The sequence below is a fragment of the Carassius carassius genome, chromosome 17 (genome assembly GCF_963082965.1).
Source record: "Carassius carassius chromosome 17, fCarCar2.1, whole genome shotgun sequence".
In the NCBI taxonomy this organism is placed as follows: domain Eukaryota; kingdom Metazoa; phylum Chordata; class Actinopteri; order Cypriniformes; family Cyprinidae; genus Carassius; species Carassius carassius.
Genome location: NC_081771.1, coordinates 8973133 through 8991073, shown reverse-complemented (window position 1 = coordinate 8991073; position 17941 = coordinate 8973133). Strand labels below are relative to the sequence as shown.

The 17941-nt window shown below is 36.1% G+C and overlaps 1 protein-coding gene across 1 annotated transcript; it reads left to right on the top strand.

The window, feature by feature from the left end:
• Positions 1-457: 457 nt before the first annotated feature.
• On the top strand, positions 458-11216 carry LOC132160952 (peptidyl-prolyl cis-trans isomerase FKBP5-like). The gene is made up of 11 exons (XM_059570707.1): positions 458-688; positions 3473-3605; positions 4220-4364; positions 5581-5723; positions 6048-6162; positions 6282-6438; positions 6972-7062; positions 8054-8137; positions 8429-8614; positions 8702-8941; positions 10076-11216. Exons 1-11 carry the CDS (start codon positions 645-647, stop codon positions 10169-10171), a joined length of 1434 nt encoding a protein of 477 aa, XP_059426690.1. The 5' UTR covers positions 458-644; the 3' UTR covers positions 10172-11216.
• Positions 11217-17941: the final 6725 nt, after the last annotated feature.

Sequence of the window (17941 nt, the reverse complement as noted above, 5' to 3'; positions counted from 1 at the left end):
TGCATTATTTTTAAAGAATATTAATTCATCTTCATTTCATCACCTGTTTTATCATGGTGGTTATGCAATCCGAAAACACTATCCAAACGTCTACCGTAAATGTATTTCAGCTGTCAGCTTCACCGCAACCGGGATTATTTATTTATTTATTTATTATTATTTTGAAGAATGTAATGCGTTCTATCAATTTGAACTTAAAACATACTTTAGTGGTGTTGTCGCTGCGCTCTGACTGTGTGGTTGTACATGCTGTTCCCAACTTGAGCTGTTCAGTCAGCACACAACGGGTTACGGGTCAGGGTGTCTACTAGGACACTGTGTTCTCATCAGCGCGAGCTACAGTACAGCCGGAACATTGTGTTACTTTGTGGACAGTTTCCAAGGCCTGCCCTTAATTTTTACACTACACTTCCCTCCCCCGCGTTTACTCCTCCTCCTTTAGTCTCATTTCATTTTCCCCGTCCAAATGTCTCGTAGAGTATCGTGTATCGTGTTGATCGTTATTAGTGTGGAGAAGTGTAAAATACTGCCGGTAGAACATCTAGTACTCTCGCGCTGAGAGGGCGGGCTCATTCCCCTTTAAGCCGCTAGGCACAGGTTGTATTCGCCGGTAAGACAAACTGAAGTTGCATACGGACGGATATATGGTCAAACACATGAGAGGAACGAGCAACAAAAGGGAAATATTGTAAGTCTTTAATTCATGCTTGTTTTTTATTCTTTAGCCTTCACTCAATCTACGTTTATTATCTAAAACAGCTTTCGAAATATGGTCAATAGTAAAGAGAAATGCCTGTTTTCTCAAGGTGTAATGATTTACCTACAAAATCAAGTAAAATAGCGCGCTCAATTTAATTACACACACACGTTCTTGCTTATTCTCCACAGATAATTAGCCACTTGTTCAAAATGCGGCCTTAGATTTTAATGAAAATAAAATAATAAATACTAATGTTGGAAAGAAAAGTGTAGCTGTAATCTCATTTGCATGTTGCTATGGGTTTCATAGCCTGGTGTTACGTCTGAGATGTATGGAAGATTGTACGAAACTGAGAGGACGTGCAGCACGCTTTTCAATTATGATGGTAGAGAACTCCTTGAATTTGCATTGGTAGAAATGGCCCTTTTACATTTTATAATCCTTTATAGCCTATTGTATACACACTTTTGCTTACTATTTCACAGACTCTGTAATCCATCTTAAGGACAGTCTTAAAGACAGATGTTTTTGGTGTTTATAATGTAGAAATGAGAAATATGTTTGTGGGTTGAAAATGGGTTTTCTGCCTTTGCCTTTTTTATTTTTAGTTTGATATGTGCTGGGAATTCAGGTTATCTTGATTTGTAAATTATATCATTTCATGACCCTGACTAACCGTTATACCACTGGCCAGATGCCGCTCACAATTGGTAACACTGACTGGATTTCTCAAGCATGTTTTTCTAAAATCTGTTTAGATTATATTTCACATTTTAATGTAAACTACAATATGATCATTGTGTCTTTTACAAGCTCAGAAAATCCTTTTTTAGTGTGTAACCGTATATTCAAGTTTGGTAGGATCAAATATGATAATTTAACTATCAACCATTGAAATTATATTTACCTCATCTGATTATTGGTGTCAGATGCATCTGTCCTTCACTGTTTACATGGTCACTCCCTGGATTTCTGTGTGAGAGATGTTTATAAGAGTTGCAAAACCATCATTGTCTACAGATAATTTAATTTTGTTGTTTTGGACAGCTTGTATGTCATTAATACAGAAAGAGACTGGGTGTCTGACAAGGTGATTAACTCGGAATCTGTATGAGTACATGTTGTGTTTAACTGCGGACAGTATGTTCAAGGATGGAATGAGTCAACTGTCTCTGAACGCTCATCTTTGTTACAGGAATGCCTGTTGCAATCTCACCACACTGCGGACATCTGAGACAGAGCTCCAATAAGGGCTTAGAAAAGTCACACCACCTTTAAACGAGTCGATCAATGGAGAGAAAGACTTAGGGACAGTTGGCTGGAAAAACATGAATAGATAACTTGGCATTAAGACAAACACAGATAGACAAACAGACTAAGACAGACCGGTTGGTAATAGAGCAGAGCAGTAAAACTTGAGATATTGACAGATGAGTTATCAGATGAGTGGTCCTTGAATAAAATGAGTAAAAAATGAGAACAATTTAAGTTATTAAATGCAATGTGAAGTACACAGGGTTTTTATGAGAGCCTTCATCAGCGTTACATCTTATGGCTGATATTTAAGGAACATCTATTAGAGGAACTTCATAACACTTGATTCCAAGAAAACTTCTAGAAGCACTCATCTGTTAAAAAGGTTTCGGGTGATTAATTTACTTAGCTCAGGCTCAGAATTTAGTTACATTTGTTAACATTTCAAATGGAAAATATCATGGCAACAAAACCAGAGAAGTTTTTACATCTTGTACAGTTAGATGTTTAACATAACATTTGTATGCTATTATTTCTGCGTCCTTTACAGTGGTAAGGCTTCCTGGTGTTGTGGTTGTATCTGTGACTCTTTTTGACTTACTTGCTGTACATCCACCTCCTTCATCTTGGGCTTTCAGAATAAATTGTGCTCAAGGAACGATATGTTTCCACAGCAATGATGTTGCAGCCAGAATGGTGGCAGACTATTTTTGTAGATGTGTCTTTTGCGAGTCAAATAGCCTGGACTGTTAATTTTCACTCGGTTATATTCCCATTCCAAGACATACGCCGTAAATTGATATGCGGTGAGGTGAATATTTGTATTAATGAATATATTATACTTTCAGTGCTAAAAGATGTTAGTTATTCATAAGTCAGTTTGGCACAGAGCAGTTCCAGAAAGAACAGACATAGCATTTTTTATTGTTGTCTTTATAGGTATGTGCTGCTATATCTATTCTTATGCATTCATTAAACTTTCCTTGAAATGTATTTGCTTCCTGTAACCTTCAGCATGTGTGTAGTTATAAACGAATCTCTTTGATTGAGAGCCTTGAGTGATTGTAGTATCTCACCGCTTAAAGTAAAGTGGATTGAACTCAATGTTCCCTTCTCTGTCCTGTTTTGTTCCCGTGTCTTTTTTACTAGGTTTACTGACATAAATCTCACAAGACATCCCTCTCTAGAATCTGAATTTGTGCCAGGAACTCTGAATAAAAGGAACATAGTGTTCCGCCGCTCACGTTCACAAGCTTCAGTGTACATTTAAATAAAAATACCCCAAAACTCTACATGCATCTGCTTCTAAACACACACACACACACACACACACACACACACACACACACACACACACACACACACACACACACACACACACACACACACACACACACACACACACACACACACACACAGAGGCAGGTAACAACTGACAATTTGCATTTGTCTAAAGATAGCAGTGCCTCATTATAATTGGCTAAAATTTTAAGTTCAATATTGCATTTTTGTTTTTAGGGGAACACGGCTATGTATGAGTGGTGAGATGTCATCTTTAGAGGATATCTTTTCCACTAACCAGTGCCCAGCTGACGTCTTTGCCTCCCAAGGCATTGATGTCACTCCAAACGGTGACCGTGGAGTATGTAAGGTAATCCAGTCATTAGTAACTCTATATCACAGCTGTTTACAAATTCTGTATTCTTCCTATAGTCATGAATGATACAGTGATTCCAAAAATCTGCAACCATTAGTGAAAGTTCTTCTCTTTTATACTTCTGTTTTCCATCTGAAAAACATTTTTCCCTAAAAAATAAAATTTTAATTAAAGATAAAGTTTAACTGAATTTATAAATACATTTGAAAATAAAGTTTAATTGAAAAAAATAAAATAAAACCAGGATGTCATTGGAATGTTCCAAAGAACATTGTGCCACTTAAAAACTTACTTATTGTTTATTTGCAGTTTTAAATGAAAAAGGGACTTTAGACTTCCAATATAATTTGATTTGTCTGCTAAAGTGATACTATTTCAAATACGTTTCCATAATTTGCTGATACATTTTACATTCACTTGTTCATGTGTGCTTGTGCTGTTGATTCAAGGAGCATAGTGCTTTACTGAAGTGGACTTGTGAGAGTTAGTGAAAACTTGACTTAAATCAGTGCATGTTTTCACATTCAGAATGATCTGCCGTTAATTTAAAATAAGTCTGAGGTTGTGTAAGGATGGATTGTAAATTTTTCTCCCCTGCGTCTCTAAAGATTGTGAAACAGCATGGTGTGGAAGGAGAAAAGCCGATGATTGGGGACAGGGTGTGCGTCCACTACACTGGCAGACTCCTAAATGGCAAGAAGTTTGACTCCAGTCTAGACCGCAAAGAGCCTTTTGTTTTCAATGTGGGAAAAGGTAATAGATTTCAGAGATTTATTTTTCAGACTAAATTCGATCATTTAAAAAAATTAAAGTGTTGTTACTGAAACAAATTCTATGTTGAAAGAGGGCATTGCTGAGAGAAATCCAGTGTGACAAAGGGATAGGCAGAAAAATAATTGTATGTGCTATGCTATTATATACATTACTATATACATACGTTTCACATTCATTAATCATAACATGGCCCACTTTGCAATGTGTAATTATTTGTCTCAGCTAGATTCAGTTGTGGACAGTGTTTCCACACATTGGGATTTTGATGGTTTTGCTTAACCTTGAATGAAACTCCGAACTCTACTAAAATAACTTGTTTAGATGAGAACTGAGTATACCATAATAAAATTAGACATTAGTCAGATGAACTCTCTTGTGGTTAACTGCTAGCTAGCAAGAGTGAAGTAATTGCTTTTTCAGTGAAGCAACATGCATCATACTCTTCACGTTAAAGACATGAAACATTTTTTCATCTCAAAAACACTTCATTTAACATTCACCCGTCCAGTCCCATGCATCCCATTGAAGCTTTAGCAAGGAAACTTGAAATGAATAATAATAAACTTAAAATACTAAATTTATTTTATTATTATTATTTATTATTATCACCACTATTATTACTACTTCTACTGCTACCAATACTACTAAACTTTATTATTATTTAAAATAAATTATGTAGTCCCAACACAAATACATTAAGCTTTTATTTTGCTCCTTAAATTCACTTCAAATAAAATTCAGTTTAAGATTTGCATTTTACTTGTTCTTTCTGATTACGTAAGTTGAGAAAGGAGCAACTCAAATATAATCTTAAAGTTATGTAGTAGATGACAGAACTTTATTTAAAAAGAATAAAAACAGAAATCTAAACAACATATTTTTTTATTTTTATTTGAACTGCACATGCAAATAGTTTATATTATACTGACATTTAGGATGCTGCTTTATGAAAAGTGTCTGTTAAATGGAATGATTATACAACCTGCCAGTTTCATTGTACAATTCTCACTAAAGACCAAGGCTGAAATTCCTGTTTAATGAAATTTGTGGTTGCTTTTAAAAAAGGGTTCAATTGCTGTTGTTTAGACATGTGGTGCCTCCCTTATTATCTGCTGTTTCCTTCTCAAAGGAAAAATTTTGAAGGAAAGTGTCGAAGCATTGAAGTGATGGAGTACTGTCTGGTTGATTCACACAGGTCAGGTCATCAAGGCATGGGACATTGTCATATGTTCCATGCAGAAAGGAGAGGTGTGCTTGATGCTCTGTAAGCCTGAATATGCATACAGTTCAGCAGGCAGCCCCCCAAAAGTTCCTCCCAATGCCACACTTGTGTTTGAGGTAGGAACATCAAGCACTTAAATAACCTGCATGTTCATGGATGAATTGTGAAAATATCTTAGTTTGTAATGAATGCATTGCTGGTGTCTTTTAAACCATGGACACATTATAAAAGTTTTTTAGTTTTAAATTCAGATTTAATGTGACTTTAATATGAAAAAAAGAAAAAAAGGAAATAAAAATCATCCACTGGGACATGTAAGTGTTAGAAACCTTGTTTTGTTTGTTTCTCTGTGATATAAAATGCTAGACCCAGAACATAAAAAGCCTCTTTTGGTATAAGCTTGTTATCTAAGTACAAATGGTTCTACTTCCCATAATTAGATTGAGCTGCTGAGCTTCAGAGGGGAGGAGCTTACAGAAGATGGTGGGGTCGTGAGGAGAATAAAGGTCAAAGGCGAAGGCTATTACAATCCTAATGAAGGGGCCACAGTACATGGTACGTCTTGAGAATTTTGAATGTTCGGAATGTGGTTGTTATTCATAGATGATGCGTAATAACATGATCACTGTCTCTTTTGGATACACTATTAATGCGGTCTGGTTTCTGTTCCTCAGTACACTTGGAGGGATGGTGTGGAGGTCGCTCATTTGATTCTCGAGATGTTAGCTTTGTAGTGGGTGAATCAGAGGACAAGGATGTTCCTTTAGGAGTGGACAGGGCCATGGAGAAAATCCAAAAAGGGGAATGCTGTTTGTTATACCTAAATCCAAAGTAAGGTTTGCTTTTTATAGTTATTGCATTAACTTTATGTTTGGTAAGGAATATATAATATAATATAATATAATATAATATAATATAATATAATATAATATAATATAATATAATATAATATAATATAATATAATATAATATAATATAATATAATATAATATAATATAATATAATATAATATAATATAATATAATATAATACAATACAATACAATACAATACAATACAATATAATTTAATATTATATTATATTATATTATATTATATTATATTATATTATATTATATTATATTATATTATATTATATTATATTATATTATATTATATTATATTATATTATATTATATTATATTATATTATATTATGTTGCTGACAACCCAGATTCAGCCTTATGTAAACTAATATAAAATATTTCCATGCCTAGTATCTGCATATAATAAAGCCATTAACCAACCATAATGGTGATAATCTGACACACTCTTTGCTTTTATATATAACTATCCCCATCTTAATCAGTCTATGTTATGCTTTCAGATACGGTTATGGCAAAGAGGGTAAAAAAGAATATGACATTGGATCAAATGCAGAACTACTATATGAAGTAACACTTAAAGACTTTGAAAAGGTGAGATATTTCTTTTTTGACCCTAAATGTTCATTCCAAAAGCTTTCTGTTGTTCAGAATACAGCAGTGTCCAGATATCAAAGTCCACTAATAATACTTGATACAATCCATTGCCATTATATATAGCATCCATTATTTTTCCATTACAAGTTATATTGCATTACAAGTATATGTGACTTTTTGTTCAAAGGACCTCCCGTAGTCCATGTCAAATTAGCTTGTTTTATTAGCAACCGAAAAATTGCTTATTTTTAAATCCTGTTTTCAGGGTTTCAATGTGATCTTAAAACGTTGGAACCCATTGTGTGTGTGTGTTTATCTCCTTTAAAGTATTTAATTATTTCATTAATATGGAATAAAAAAAGGCTTAAAATAGCCAGATCAAATATGTTTTCAAACAAAAATATGAGTTCTGGGCATCCCAGAATACTGTTAAAGTGCTCATATTTAAATTCTATTTTAAGGGTTTTAGTGTGATCTTAGAACTGTGTGTGTGTATATACACAGGGTGCGATTTGTGAACAAACCAAAGGGGGTGTCTTGAAATGCACACAATATTTGCATTAGGTCACAGTAGAGTGAGTTTTGAGCATGGATTGAGGGAACCAGGATCACGAATACTGGAGTGCTGACAGAGTTTAATTTTGAATTTATTGTTGTTTGTGTTGTGACGTTTTAAGAAATAAATTACATTTTTGGTATTTTATAAGCTCTGTATGTGGTTGATGGAGTAACATCACCCAGAGAATATGTATATATTTCCCCCTACAAATTCTCCCCCGTATATATATGTGTGTGTGTGTTTTGTGTTTGTGTTTCATTACATTAATGTGGAATTTTGAAATTATGGGTAAAATATGTTTTCAAACTCATGTCTTTGAAAAGGGAGTTGGAAATCTCAGAACACAGTTAAAGTGCGCCCTCTAATGGTCATCGAGAGAATCAGCAGAAGATCGAGAAAGTCTAAAAATTACTCATATTGTTTCCCCAGGCCAAAGAATCCTGGGAAATGGACCTTAAAGAGAAACTGGAACATGCTGTTTTAGTCAAACAAAAAGGGACGCAGTATTTCAAGGTTCGCCTCCATTTTTATCTTTGGTGTAGAGTTGCTTGCCTACTAAATTGCTTTTAATTTTATTGTATGCAAGCATCCTGCAATTTGTTTTTGCTTTTAACTAGTTATTAGTAACATAATAATAACATATATGCAAAATGACTGACTTAATTTTCTAAAAATGATACTGATTTTATCCTACTGGATATTTGATAGTATTTCATTTGAGTTCAAATGCTACCATTATGTTTGGACAGTCTTGTTTTTGCAGCCGTCAGGTAATTGACAGTCTTCTTTATACTGTGCATTCAGGCTGGACGTTACAACTTTGCTGTAATTCAGTATCAGCGGATTGTAAACTGGTTAGAGATGGAGTGTGGTGCAGGAAAAGAGCAGCAGCAAGCCATCCAGGCCCTCCTATTAGTGGCCCATCTGAATCTTGCCCTGTGCTTTCTGCGATTGCGCGAGTACTCTCAAACAGTGGAGAACTGCAACAAGGTAGACTCTAATAGCAGTGAAAAAAAAGTCATCTATGTGTTTCAAAACATTTTTTTCTTACCATGTCTTACTGGTTGTCATTACCAGGTTATGGAGCTGGACCCAGTAAATGAGAAAGCTCTATATCGGCGAGGTGAAGCACGTCTGTTGCGCAATGAGTTCAGCATGGCTCTAATGGACTTCAAGCAAGTTTTGCAAGTTAACTCCTTTAACCGTGCTGCCCGCAGCCAGATTGCCATCTGTCAGCGCAAGATTCGTGAGCACCATGAGCGTGACAAGAAGATTTATGCAAACATGTTCCAGAGGTTTGCGGAACACGATGCTAAGGTATGCCACCTATCACTCTGACCAGATTCTCGACACTTATTCTCGACAAATTCACTTGTTGCAGTTTCAGGAATGCAGCATTAGGAAGTGCTTAATTCCTCACTTGAATAAACAATGCCCTTAGTTGTACTCAACAAATGTAGCCACATTCAAAAACACTAATACAGCTGAGGCTCAGACATAATCTAAAGCTTATTGACATTTTGACATACAGTATTAGTCGTTAACAAATAATATCAAATGCAGTGTTTTGTGTTCAATTGAAGTAATATGACATTAAAAAAAAATGAATTAAGCAAATTAAGCCTCATGTTATGGCAATGCTCTTTTTCATACAGTGTAGGTAATTGTGACCATTTTGTCCAAAAATGACAAAAAACATCATCAAAGCAAATTAAATTAAGTCAGTATGACTTTTTTTGCTATATTCAAAATGTTCTGAAGCCGATGTTTGTGCAAGGAACAAACTGAAATTTAAGTTCTTACTAAGAATCTTCTCTTTTTGCTGTAGCTCTTCCTATATAAAAAAATGTATTGCCATATATGTTACATATAAGGTGATATATAATTATGTTTATGTTTAAAAAAAAATCCCCATAGTAAAATTTGCGTGTGTAGATAATTATGTTAATAAAATGGATATTATGCATTTTAATATGGTTACTATTGTTAGCAGCTATATATTCAATATTTACAATATATTAGTCAACAATATATATTTTATTTATATATAAATTATTCAATTTCCAATAGGTTTCATATGTTTTTACGTCATATGACACGGATTCATATATGGAAATTACATTTACGTATGGGTTTAAATCAGTAGATCTCAAGCCAATATATACTATGAAGAATGCTGAATATTTTAAATTAACTAAAATTTATTTTTGTGATTCCAGCAATTATGTTCTGTATTCCAGAACTACTGTATGTGCTCTTCAAAAAATAAATAAATAAATAAGGAAAAATGTTAAGTAAGCATTTTATTTTAGAGGTTAAATCTTGGTTTGACTATTTGAATATTTTCATTTGTGGGCAAACTATAATTCCTTTTAATAGTTGATATCTTGTTTTAACCTCTCTGAAAACACTATTAGTTTCAGCATTTAAAAATGTTGTTTCTGTTTTTAGGTGGGCCGATTAAAAAGGAAAAAGGAAGAGAGTGGAATTTCAGATCAGAATAAGCAGGGACTAAAGAGACCTTGTCTCAGTCAGGACGGCTCCTAAAACTCCAGACACTATTCAGGAGGCCCAAGCAAGGAGGTCAGGCTGTGGGGATGGCTGGTCCATCTTCGATTGCGTCATAAAAGAGGCAATGGATAGAGATGTGAATGAGCCCTCTATACACCTTGACCTCAGACCTCATTATTACTCGGACTGAATGCAAATGCTGGGAAAGATTTGCATAATGGTTTATAGACGTTGAGGAGCTGCAGACCTAAATGACATTCCTACAACGACAAAGACAAACAACATCAACAAAAACCAAAGCGCACAGTTCTACGACCACCTGTAAACCTGTATGGTGCACGCCTCGGCTATCGGAAAGGCATTCATCCGCTGCATTAATGCAAAAGCATTATAGACTTGAATACAACCTAGTACCTTACCATGTACTGTACAGTATTTAGTGTAATTGCACTGACTTTGTGCATTATCAGATATCAAGATCAGATCAGAGTTCAAGTTTGCATTGGAGGGGTGTCTACTGGGGGGGCTTGATGTTTTTTTTGTACTATATTTGTATAAGTGTGTCTGATATTTAGATTCAAGTACCATAGTGGGTAGCTGGACCTAAAAGTGCAATCTTCCCTTGGAGAAAAACATGTTTTGCGGCAGGCCCACATTCACAAACACACTTTTGATACTTTTGAGAGACTTGTGCATGCTTCTTAACTGCATCCTGGGAGTGTCATCGATTTGGGACTGTATTTTAAAATATCTGCAGGTTAGTTTGAACCCGGATCCCGGTAGATATACTTGACTGAAGTTTAATAGCTATATTTTTGAGCTGAATTTCCATTACAGTTTAAAGCTCAAATGCTTTTTAGACAAATCTTTTGACATGATAGGAATATTTCAAAGAACTGTTCTCTTAAAACCCACTTGTTTATTTGATCAAATACTAACTAGTGTGGTTTGCATGTTTTTCAGTATGTTCCCCATGTTTCAGACACTTCTAATAATATTAATAATAAACTTGTTTGTTAACTTTTTTCTGTTTACAGTTTGATGCATTACAGCAAGCCTGTCAATAAATATTCAAACAAAACTGTCCTGTGTTTTTGTAGTTGTCAATGTCTGACGTTAGTCGTTTACACACATAACATTGGTGAACTTGCTTTTCAGAAATATAATTTACATGACTGTTTGAAAATTTGGGGTTATTAAGGTTTATTTACTTATTTATTTTTTTACTTTTTAAAAACTTTAAATTAATTATTTTATTTCATTTACAATTTGTGAGAAATATTTTTATTTCAAATACAGTAAATGCTGATCTTTTGAACTTTATCAATCTTGAAAAAAAAGTATATTGGTTTTCACAAAACTATTAAGTAGCTCAACACTGCTAATAATCATAATAAAGTTCCTTGAGCACCAAATCAGCATATTAAAATGATTTCTGAAGGATCACGTGACACTGAAGACAGTAATGTGAAATGACTGGTGAAAATTCATCACAGAAATAAATTATATTTTAAAACATATTAAAGTAGAAAACAGTTATTTGTAATATTTGTAATTTTACAACATTTAGTTGTAATATTTTATAAAATTACTTTTTAATATACTTTGATCGAATAAATGCAGCCTTGGTGAGAATAAAAGACTTATTTAAAAAAAACAATCATACCAACACCACACTAGTGTAATTGTAAACATATCATTAAAGGAGCTATGTGGAGGTTTTTACTTCTTTAAATCTTTTACTTCTTCTAAAATCTTTAACCCTTTCACGCATAGTGGTCACTACAGTGGACAGCTATTAAAAAAGCATTTTCTTGAATTTGCACGGGTTTTTATGGCAAAGTTGCACATCAATCTCTTCATTGGACCCTGGTGCATCATCCTATAAATTGCAAGCCTTTGTGTTTCGATTTTTCCCCCTCCAAACCAAGATGGCCAAGGGTCAGTCAGACATGCCAAGCTGCTCCAGAATATCCACCCATTCCTTCTATCCTGGGAGACTCTTGTAGGTAAAAAAAATATTGCAGCATAAAGCAATATCTAATGAGTCATATCACAGTAAAATTTTCCAAGTTTTGATTTTAGATTGAGAGAAAACTCTGATTAATCACATGTCCACTGTAGTGGCCGTCATGCATGCAATGGCTATATTTCAGCTACAATTCATAATTATAATGTGAATATTGTTTTTGAAATTTAAAACTTAAAAACTTAATATGCATTGACTTTTTCTACTGTAAATAAATGTATTTGTATTATTAGAATGTAATTTTCATTGACATCGAAAAAAGTCATGTGATTACATAATGTATGACACTTGTAATGCATTACTTTACTTGTTAGATCAAAAAGTAATCTGATTTTATAATGCATGTTATTGTAATGCGTTTTTTACTAATAACATCAAAAAGTAATCTGATTACGTAATGCATGTTACTTTTAATGCGTTTCTTTACTCATAACATCAAAAGTAATCTGATTACTTTTGGGGAGTCGTGGCCTAATGGTTAGAGAGTCGGACTCCCAATCGAAAGGTTGTGAGTTCGAGTCCCGGGCCGGCAGGAATTGTGGGTGGGGGGAGTGCATGTACAGTTCTCTCTCCACCTTCAATACCACGACTTAGGTGCCCTTGAGCAAGGCATCGAACCCCCAACTGCTCCCCAGGCACCGCAGCATAAATGGCTGCCCACTGCTCCGGGTGTGTGCTCACAGTGTGTGTGTGTGTTCACTGCTCTGTGTGTGTGCATTTCGGATGGGTTAAATACAGAGCACAAATTCTGAGTATGGGTCACCATACTTGGCTGAATGTCACTTCACTCACTCACTTATTATTACATAATGCATGTTACTTGTAATGCGTTTCCTTTCTCATAACATCAAAAAGTAATCTGATTATGTAATGTGCGTTATTGCAATGCGTTTTTTCTCATAACATCAAAAAGTAATCTGATTACGTAATGCATGTTACTTGTAATGCGTTTCTTTACTCGTTACATCAAAAAGTAATCTGATTAGGTAATGCACATTACTTGTAGTTAATTACTTGTTAGATCAAAAAGTAATCTGATTAGGTAATGCATGTTACTTGTAACACATTACTTTACTTGTAACATCAAAAAAGTAATCTGAACGGGTTATGCATGTTACTTGTAATGCGTTATAACCCCCAACACTGATCATTTCAGATGAGATTGAAAAAACGTATCGCTAGGTTATCTCAGAGGAGGGCTATGATAGAAATGTGCATGTCCATCTTGAACATAATCATAATTATCAGCTAATAAGGGTAAATCTCCATACTCTGATGCACTGGAGGGAGCATCTGAGTGGTTTCCACAGTTGTACCTTGACAGGCTGTAGAAAATTCTGATGGAATCACGTCCTCATGTTCTGATATCATAGATACGCGAAGTGCAACTTGTATGAAGTTGTATGAAGCCATTGCAATATTTTGCATTTATATTTTTTGCATATATTTTATAGTTTTCACATTATTTGATATAATTGCATTGATTAGTTTGTTAAATTCACATACTTTATCTGTTTGATTATTGTCTTATATTTAATACAGTATATCTTCAGTTTAAACCAACCGCATGCTGTCCACTCAAGTGGACATCTGAAGATCTCTTTGAAAAATTTGTAAAAAAATAAAATAAAAATCAATTCTTGTTTTTCATGCCCTAAGAGCAATAAAAACACATAGGAAAAAAATCCTGACTGAGGTTATCATAATTCATGCATGAAAGGGTTAAGATAGAGTTTTCATTTGTACATGTATGATTTGTACATGTATGAGGCAACCATGATATAGCTGCATTGGTCTGATGAAATAAAGGCCACGCTTCATACAGATGTCTTTGTAGTTTATTTTGTATCTCTCTCTTCAGTAAACACCGTAGACATCGTGAAAACTACAAGAAATAAAAAACATATAATCAAACTATGCGTTTCTTAGTCCTTCATAAAGGCCAGGAGCCAATGTCCGTTGAAATACACGTGAATGTTGCAACAGAAATACGACATCATGAATAGCACATCACATTACACGTAAAAGTAATATAAAACAACACTATAAACATTATAAAGGCAAATTACCGTGTGCGCCTCTCAAACCATGCAGATCAAGCAATTCCTTCTCAGACAAGGCTACGTGTCGTTTCTCTGCATTCATATTCGTTCTGACCCAAAGATGACTCAGACCCGCTCCAAACTAAACTGGGTCATGTGACACATCACGTTTTCGACATAAATCTTAAAGAACCCCTGACTTTAAAGACCTCAAAGGGCATACATTATAAATATAGACTTTTAAACATCACAACTGTTTTAAATTGAAAGAACTCAAATTTACATTAATTTATAACAAAAACATTAATACACGTATCAACAAAAAAAAACATGTCCTTTGACAGTTACACTCCCACCAAATTACTATCATTTATGATGAACTTGTAAACTTGCAAAGTTTGAATAAATTTAGTAATTTTACAAACCAAAATTTCAGAACTAAATAGAATGTTCTCTGACTCTTGGCATCAAGTCAAATATTTAAACTCTTAATACTTTAAACTCTCAACTTGTATAGAAGAGTAAAGAGATTAGTTCCATTGCATAAGGTTTAATTGTTTTCTACAAGTACCACTAATTTGTGAATAGGACGTTCAAGAATGGATGGATTAGTAAGTCGCTGACCCTCTTTCCCTAACTTTCTATTTCCTATTTGTATTGTGGTTTTTCGCACCAGGCCATCTTCATCTTCACAAACATCAAGCACTCTTCCAAGTTTCCATTCATTGCGTGGAACCCCTTCCTCCTTAACAAATGACGATATCCCCAATCTTCACATTGCGTCTTGGAGTATGCCACCGTTGTCTGAGAGTGATGTTTGTTAGAAATTCCTTCCTCCATCTGCTCCAAAATTGCTCTGTCAGATATTGTACTCTGCGCCACCTTTTTCTTCCGTACAGGTCTTCTTGCACAAATTTCCCTGGTGGAGGCAGAGGAACAGAGTTTTCATGGTGAGTAAATGGTTTGGGGTAAGTGGCTCTAGACCCTTGGGATCATTGATTGTATCTGTGGTGAGTGGGCGGCTATTAATGATCGACATGGCTTCATAGAAGAAAGTTCTCAAGGAAGCATCATCCAATCTTCCAGAGCTCTGCGAAAGAACCCAGCTTAGAACGCTCCTAACTGTTCTGATCTGCCTTTCCCAAACCCCTCCCATGTGACTGGCATCAGGTACGTTCATTATGAAGTCACATTGCTTCTGGGATAGATAAGCAGTCAATCTGTCCTTGTCCAATTCTTTCAAAGCTTTTGTAAGCTCATTTTTCGCCCCAACAAAATTTGTCCCTTGATCCGATCTGATCTCTCTTACAGCTCCACGGATAGCTATAAAACACCGCAAGGCATTTATGAAGGCATCAGTTGTGAGATCTTACAGCATCTCTATGTGGATTGCTCTTGAGGAGAAACAGGTGATTATGAGACCATATCTCTTATGCTCTTTACGACCTTGCTTAATGAAAAATGGTCCGAAACAATCCATCCCACAATAAGAGAATGGTGGAGAGGGATCAACACGGCTAGCTGGTAGATCCGCCATCTTTTGCATCTCTGTTGGCCTGCGATTTCGCCTACACGTAACACATTGCTTAATGTGATTTGCCACAACTTTGCTGCCGCCAACAACCCAATAACCGTTCGCTCTCAATTCATTGAGGGTCTGTCCTCTGCCTTGGTGCGGAGTTTTTTCATGGCAGTAATCCAAGATAAGACGTGTAACCAAACTATCTCTCAGGAGGATTGCTGGGTGTTTCGAGTCAAGAGGTAAGGAAGCTTTCATCAATCGCCCTCCCACCCTCAGAACACCATCATGCAGTACTGGGTCAAGTTGGAACAATGGATGACAATGTGGCAATTTGCCATGACTCAGTTTTTCCATCTCATCTTTGAAGGCATCCTTTTGTGCCAATCTTACAAGCACGATACTGGCCTTTCTCATGTCTTCAACATTTATGGGTTTAGCGGTTTTGTATCTTGCTAATTGCTGAATACGAGCAACAACTTTCAATGCTGTGTGCCATTTGGAAAACCGCTGAAACCTCTCCAAAAAATTCTCATCTTCTACTACCTTTGTTCGTAGTACTTGCGTGGTTCTGATTTCAGGATCACCAACAAGCAGCTCTGGAGTTGTCTTTGGTGTGATAATATCCTTTTCCCAAAGAAACTTGGGTCCTGTTAGCCAATTTGAGTGAATCAGATCTGACACCTTGAGGCCCCTGGAGGCATGATCCGCTGGGTTTTGATCCGTGTTTATATAGTGCCACTGTGCAGGGTCAGTTGTTTCACGAATTCTTTGAACTCGATTTGCCACAAACACGTGAAACCTACGTGCTTCATTGTTAATGTAGCCTAAGACTACATTCGAGTCTGTCCAGAAATATTCTTGATCAATTCTGAGCTCCAGCTCCTCCTTCAACATGCTACTAACTGCTGAAGAGATCACAGCAGCGGTCAACTCAAGCCTTGGTATGGTCACGACGTTTGTGGGTGCAACCCTTGCCTTGCCAATAACAAAGGAGCAGTGCACTTTGTCCTCACTTAACACTCGGATATATGAGCACTGACCATAGCCATGACTACTCGCATCTGAAAAGTGATGGAGTTCGATCCTCTGAACTGTCCCTAGATGTTCAGGAGCAAAACATCTCATAATCTGGAGATTTTGCAGGTTCTTCAGCTCGTTCAGCCAGCTTGTCCATTGTGGCATTAACTCTTCAGGCAGAGGTTCATCCCATCCAATGCCCTTTTGGCACATCTCCTGCAGTACCCTTTTACCTAATAGAAGGAAAGGAGCCAGGAAACCTAGTGGATCAAACACAGAAGCCACAGTGGAGAGAATTCCTCGCCGTGTTGCTGGTTTTTCATCCAGGGCAACTTTAAAGGAAAAGGTGTCACTATTTATACTCCACTTTACCCCCAGCACAGTCTGAACTGGGAGTTCGTCAGAACCAAGGTCCACATCCTGAACTTCGCTGGCTCTTTCGCTGACAGGAATTGCCTCCAAAACCGTTCTGTTGTTGGACATGAACTTGTGTAAACGCAATTTTCCTTTTGCACACACATTTCGGGCTTCCTGGATTAGTTTGATAGCTGCGTCCACATTTTTTACACTAATGAGCCCATCATCAACATAGAAATTCTTTTTGATGAAACTGGCTGCTGCAGGATACTCTCTTTCATTTTGACATGCAAGGTACTTCATTCCATAATTTGCGCAGCCAGGTGAGGATGCTGCCCCGAAAAGATGGACTTTCATGCGATACTCCTTTGGCTCTAAATTTGGATCGCCATTTTCCCACCACAGGAACTGCAAGTAATCTCTGTCTTCCTGGCTCACATGGAATCTGTGGAACATCCTTTCTACATCACAAATAACTGTGACTGGGTGTTTGCGAAACCTGCAGAGTACCCCTGTAAGCCCATTAGTGAGATCAGGTCCAGTTAGCAAGTGATCATTTAAAGCAGTGCCATCATACTTGGCAGAGCAGTCAAACACAACTCTAATCTTCTCTGGCTTTCTAGGGTGGTACACCCCTTGGTGAGGAATATACCAGACGTTTCCTGCCTTGGGTTGATGTTCAGCTCTCTCCGCATCACCATCATTAAAGACACTTTCCATAAACTTAACATAGTCACTCTTGAATTTGGGGTTTTTCTCAAATTTTCCTTTCAAACGTTTCAGCCGCACAAGAGCCAGCCGCTTATTTTCTGGTAATTGTGGGCGTGTCTTGAAGGGAA